A 6438-nucleotide genomic window follows, 5' to 3' on the forward strand; every position below is an offset into this window, starting at 1 on the left:
ATTTTGCGGACACAAGTGCACCGCAATCGCACTCTCCTGCTGGGGAATGTCGACGCACCCCCTAGCTGCCCCGCCATTGAGGGTAGTGAGGACAGAGGAAGGAAACGAGCAGCTACTGGCCGTAAAAAGAGGCCATCCACGACTACATCATTTCCTCATGCGCATCCGGGAAGAAAGGAACCAGAGCAAAACGCAGTTGTGAGCCGCGCTCTACACCGAGAACCAATTGAACAGCCATGAGCACTCAGGGCTGGGTGGTGTTTTCACCTCCATCCTGATGCTCACATTTGCCCGGGCAAGCATGGCTGTCAACTCTGGGTCCAATTCGGCAGTGGCAACAACACCCGAGGGGGGCAGCCCCACCGAATCTTAGGTCAATAGCCCATCCCCGATGCTGCAATCGACATCTGATCCCCGGCGGCAAACTGAATGACCTGCTGGGACTGCCGTAAGACAGCCCAACAGAATCACCCAGCAGCCACACAGGACAAACACTGCGGAAGGGGTAAGAGGTCCGTGGGGCATGGCCCGGCAGAGAAGCTCTCACTGTCATCTTCAAATCTCCCAGAGCACTAGCCGGCGGTCCTCTGCCCGTGGCAGAGAAACCAGAACGGGAAGTGACAGAGGGGTCTGCTCCTTTCCCTTTATGAAAGGAGAGACGCGATCGCGGCGTTGCCATGGTCACACGCAGTGTGTGCATGAACCATCTGCGTCTTCAGCGTACTGAATGCCCAGACACGGAAGACAATGCTTGTGGCCGTTGTCAGAGAACAGGAAACAACCGCATACAGAAGTACACGGACAAAACGGCGTCTTTAAAAAGATGCGAATCATCCGCGATTTGCTCTTTTAGGAAATCTGCTCTTTTAGTTGAAGCGCCCAAATCGCTGAAAGAGACACCGCTGTTCGCGCCGTACTGCCAACCAGAACAGCTTCCCGACACACAGCAGATGAATGGCTTTGTGGAGTATACAACCACTCGGCTTCGAAGCAAAAATCTAGTGAGTGGATGCACCTGCCGCCTATTTATACCCGTGGGCATGGGGAGTGGCTCAGGTATGTTAAATCCACTTGCCAATTTTCATTGCCGTTTTCTCTTAAACTCAGAGATGATTGGCCTCCCAAGTGAGACCCCATATGTCGTTCGACAAAACTTGTAGTGACCGACAGATAGGGAACTGTGTATCATTGGATTGGCCAGCTTTGATATTTGACCACTGCTTATGATTATAATGAAATTCTGTTCCAATGACAGTAATTTCTTAAATTCTCTCTGGAGTGCAAAATCAATGAGTGGTTATTGATATTTTGAATAGAATAATTAGACGCATACCTGAACATATTCAATTGCGTTTGCTCTGGTTTATGTGGTCCGGGGGCTTGACTAAACAATGTACATAATAACTTTTAATCCAAATGTGTACACTTGGTGAAATATCATTGTATCCACATGATTATTTTGTATTTCTTTACATAAAACCGTTAAGTATATTCTTTTTGCATTTTTAAAGCAATCTAATGAGAATGGAGTGGGCCTGTTCAAATACCCACACAAGCGATCTTGGCTACTTAAGAGAGCATGCATGCAACAGGAACTGTGACATTGATTATAATATGAATAAATCAAAAAATTAATAAACCAAATCATAAATAGAATCAACCTAACACTAAAACCACCAATCACTATAAACAAAATCTTCAATATATAAAATGCAATCCACATTCGGCCCCAAATCAGGCGCTGCATTCTCTGAAGGGGTTGTACTCCTGTGATGCATTCGGCCTTGGAAGGATCAAAGGATGCAGATCCATCTAATTAGGGAGGGAATAATGATCATGTAATATGAGTGAAGTATCTGAAGCCAATCATTGTCATAACAGCGATCTCGGATGTGAAATCACAGGGAGATAGCGCTGAAAACTACTAATGTCCATCAGATAATATAATTAAGTGGAAAATTAGTAGAATTGATGATTTTGTCTTAACTTCTAAATATGAAGTAATCATCTAAATATACCTTGACATTCACAAAGAGGCATAATTTTGGGGAGAAAAGGACACAATTAAGTCTACCTTTAAAGCTAAAGCAGTGGCCAGAACATTTACATAAGCAAAGTAGTATTACATCATTTGTCTGAAGGCTCTCAAGAGATGAATCAGAAGATATATTTGGATTCAATGACGCAAATTCCCAATGATCTTCGCAACATAAGAGAATAAGGATAAGCATTTTCAGTGGAGTAATATTCAAAGCAGCTCACAAGTGTTCAGACATTCACAGTCATCATTTGCTCTGGCTCTAAAACCTTATGTATACAGGATTGTGATTGAAATATTACGCAGAAGCTTTTCATAAAGGTATAATTTCAGCATTTGAAAATAGTTGTTAGAAGAGTAAGATGACAATTTTGTGACGTGCCTAAACTTTAAGTCTTCATGGTAATTTCTATTTTCAGATTTTTTTAAAAACATCAAACACAAAGCTGCCATGAGTACTTTAAATGCAAGTTTTGTTCAGAATATGTCCATTGTTCGACCTGAATACTTTTTCATTATTGGACTTTCAGATATACCGTACAGCAGTTATTACTATATCTTTTTATTTATCACATATTTTATTGCTGTGATTGGGAACTCTATAGTGCTTCTCATTATTGCTCTTGAACGAAACCTGCACAGTCCAAAGTACATTGGTGTATTTAATTTGGCCTTGGCTGATATTGGTGAAACTAATGCAGTGATTCCTAACATGATGAAAACTTTTTTTTCTGACTCACAGTACATCTCCTACAATGCTTGTTTGGCAAACATGTTTTTTGTGAACTTCTTTATTACTCTGCAAAGTGTCACTCTTGTTGTTCTTGCACTTGATCGCTTCATTGCAATTTGTCTGCCATTGAGATATCATGCCCTACTAAATAATACTGTCATGTCTTTAGTGTTTTTAGTAGTATGGGCATTTAACACTTCTCTTGTGGCCCTGTCAACGTCTTTGATGACCCGACTTTCAATCTGTAAATCTAATGTGGTACAGAATTTTTTTTGTGACTATGGACCAGTGTTGAGGTTGGCATGCAACGACAATAGCATTAATGTGTTTTTTAATAACCTCATTGCTGCTTTGTTCCTTATAGCACCATTCTGCATTATAGTCCTGTCATATATGGGGATTTTTTTTGCCTTAAGTAAAATTACAACTTGGGAAGCACGTTTAAAAGCACTGAAGACCTGTGTTTCACACCTTTTGTTGGTCGGAATATTCTTTCTTCCTGTAATATGCCTTTTTATTGCTTCAGCAATTACTTCTCTCACTCCCAATGCCAGAGTCATCAGCGTATCTCTTTCATTTACTCTTCCGCCAATGTTAAATCCCATTATTTATGTTTTAAACACAGCTGAAATCAGAGTCTTAATTCGAAAAGTGCTTAAAAACAGAATTGTGCCAATTAGAAAGAGCATTTTAAAATGACTGTAATGATTGTTTGTGTTCTTCCATCATTAGAAATTAAATAACCTATATGAAAAATATATATATATTTTTTTTTTCATTAATATTTTTAGATTCATTATGTGGAAAATAAGTGTATGAGCAGAAAATAGTTAAATTCACTACTACACTACTAACATGAACGGGTGTTTGAGACATAATGTATGTTGGTGAACAGCAGTGATATGCAGTTTATTTATCTGATTTTAAGAGTGTGTATGTACTGTGTTCTTAATTTCTGACTCGAAGATAAAACAACAAAATAGACAGAAAATTGTGCAAGATATTTGAATGATTTTTTTGTGAGCAGTCAGTATTATGCTGATATATTTCATGTTACCCTAAGGTTTCATACACCCAAATGCTGTTAACTGTCATGTTTGTTCATATCATGTTCCAAATAATGCTAACCAAGGATCCATTTTCACATAAGTATGCTTAAGATCTGCTAATAAGGTTCTTTTTATTGTCTCTCTGTTACGGTGTCTCAACTTGTTATTTCTGTATTTGCTGTATAAAAGAATACAATCTAAACATTAACTAAGATATCAATTTATTGATGCTTAAAGCGTTAGTACACCCATAAATGAAAATTCTGTCATTAATTACTCACCCTCATGTCGTTTCAATCCCATAAGGGAAATGACATGAGGGTGAGCAATTAATAACAGAATTTTTATTTTTGGGTGAACTAACCCTTTAAGGTAATCCTGTTTATTGATAAAGAATGTCACATATTAAATCTTAATTTCTTAATTGTTGTTATTATCTCATTTGTTTAGGGGTAACCTCTCTAAAAGTAACACTTCAAAGTATCAGTTTCACAAGATAAACTGATACAAGGGAATATGTTGCAAATAACACAATGACATTGAGATGGGTCAGTTTCTGGGAGAGACTGTAGGAATAACAACAGCAACACTCGTAGCCATCTGTAATCCCCTAAGATATCCTAATATAGTTACAAAGTTAAACATTTTCTATCTTTCTTTCTCTGCATAGGTGCTATTACAAACATGCCCTTTAATAATGACAATAAGGGCTTACCCTCTGCCTTACTGTGCAGAAAACACATTTACACACTGTTACTGTGATCACATTTCTACAGGGCACCGTACAGTGCTATCATTTGCATTTGCTATGGTTGTGTTGCTGGGTCTTCTGGCCTTTATTGTTTTCTCTTAATGTGCCATCATTGTAGCAGTTCTGCGTTTACTGAGTGCTCAGGGAAGGCTGAAGACTTTCTCCACCTGCAGTCCTCAGCTCATCATAATTGCTCTCTATTTTCTACCCAGGTGTTTTATTTATTTGTCTAGCAACATTGGCATCAACTTCAGCACTGATTTGCGATTAGTCATTATTTTGCTGTATAGTCTGTTTCTATCCATGATCAACCCCCTCATTTACTGTTTAACCTTACTGTTTGACCTTACTTAAAAGGATAAAAGTTTAAATGAATCCCCTATTTATTCCAACAAAAGTGTATGTATCAACTGTATGTGTGTAATTTATTACAGCAGGCATACATTAGAAGAAACAACAAAGACAAAATAGTATTTTGTAGATGTAAGTATACTAAATTAGCAGAGTAACTGTGAGAAGATATAAGATATCATCCATTTTATCCACAAAATTTGTAGCATAGGAGTCTTAAATGTACTATTTTAGAGGTTAAGAACTACATGGTAATTTTGTCACTGTCAGATATAAAAAACTGAGACTGTTAATGTGATCATGTTTCTATTATAACACTGGTATGCACTGTGTATAGCTAGTATTCCAACCCACATCCTATGCCTTTGCAATACTGTTGGGTTCCTTTGCTGTTATTATATCCTACTGCTCCATCTTTGTCTAGTTACACCGGCACCGACTGATTAAACACACCTGAACTAGCTAATCAAGGTCATCAGGATCACTAGAAACCTTTGTGTGCTGGAACTAAACTCTGCAACAAAGTTGCTCTCCAGGAGCGACGTTCAATAACATAATACAACGTCTCGGTTACGCATGTTAACCCTCGTTCCCTGAAGGAGGGAATGGAGACGCCACGTCGGTGACCGACGAAAATGGGATATCGCTTCGATAGACCAATCTACTTTGAGTGTAAACTTAACGAGCCAATGCACATTGGCATGCAATTATTGCATCCAGCTGCCGCTGATCACAGCGTTAGTATAATAAGGCAGCAGGTGCAATGCATACAAGGTTTTCACTGAGGAGCTGTGCCGGAGACCCGGCGGCTCAGCGGTGGTACAGCAACCATGGCGATGGGACGTGGCATCTCCAGTCCCTCCTTCAGGGAACGAGGGTTACCATACGTAACCGAGACATTCCCTTTCAGTCGGTCACTCTCGACACCACATCGGTGACCGACGAAAATGGGATCCCTACCAATGCGCCATGGGTGCTGCCCCTTCCAGTGCCCTGTGCGAGCCGCCTGTGCTCCCATTAGGTGTAGGACGGGGCTCGGAACAAGTAGTTCCACTCACCATTGTCAAAGCACTACCTCACTGGGTGAGATTGGATAACACTGGGAAAACGTACCCATTCCGCTTGGAACAGGGACGCTGCGGAAGCCCCATCCTTTCCGAAGGAAGTCTCAGGAGCAAATACACATATAGCATCCGTTTAGGTGTATATGGAGAAATTTGAGGTGATTCAAACCCTCTTGGAAAGGCAGAAGTCTGCCGGGGAAACAAGGGCTCTAAGGCTATACCGTGGACTATATGCATATGAGTACCGCTTAGGTCTCAATATGGAAACCAGCCCTCCATGGTTCTTACGGATTCATCATGAAGGCCTGGTGCCGGATGTTCAGCCGCATCCAGCTGCCTAGGGTGATGGAGGATCTCAACAGGGTCTACAGTACGGACACTCTGGAGCAGTTTTAGCAAACCGACACTAACCGGGGCTTCTCGGAGCCACTACCCGTTTGAGGTGAGAACAC

At 40.5% G+C, this 6438-nt stretch overlaps 1 protein-coding gene and 1 pseudogene across 1 annotated transcript; both read left to right on the plus strand.

Moving 5' to 3' along the window:
* Positions 1–2471: 2471 nt before the first annotated feature.
* LOC109104410 (olfactory receptor 1M1-like) lies at positions 2472–3470 on the plus strand. The gene has a single exon (XM_042771864.1). The coding sequence runs from the start codon at positions 2490–2492 to the stop codon at positions 3468–3470; it is 981 nt and encodes a 326-aa protein (XP_042627798.1). The 5' UTR covers positions 2472–2489.
* An 894-nt stretch (positions 3471–4364) lies between these two features.
* On the plus strand, positions 4365–4995 carry LOC122147793 (annotated as a pseudogene).
* Positions 4996–6438: the final 1443 nt, after the last annotated feature.

Source organism: Cyprinus carpio, chromosome A15, assembly GCF_018340385.1.
Source record: "Cyprinus carpio isolate SPL01 chromosome A15, ASM1834038v1, whole genome shotgun sequence".
NCBI lineage: Eukaryota > Metazoa > Chordata > Actinopteri > Cypriniformes > Cyprinidae > Cyprinus > Cyprinus carpio.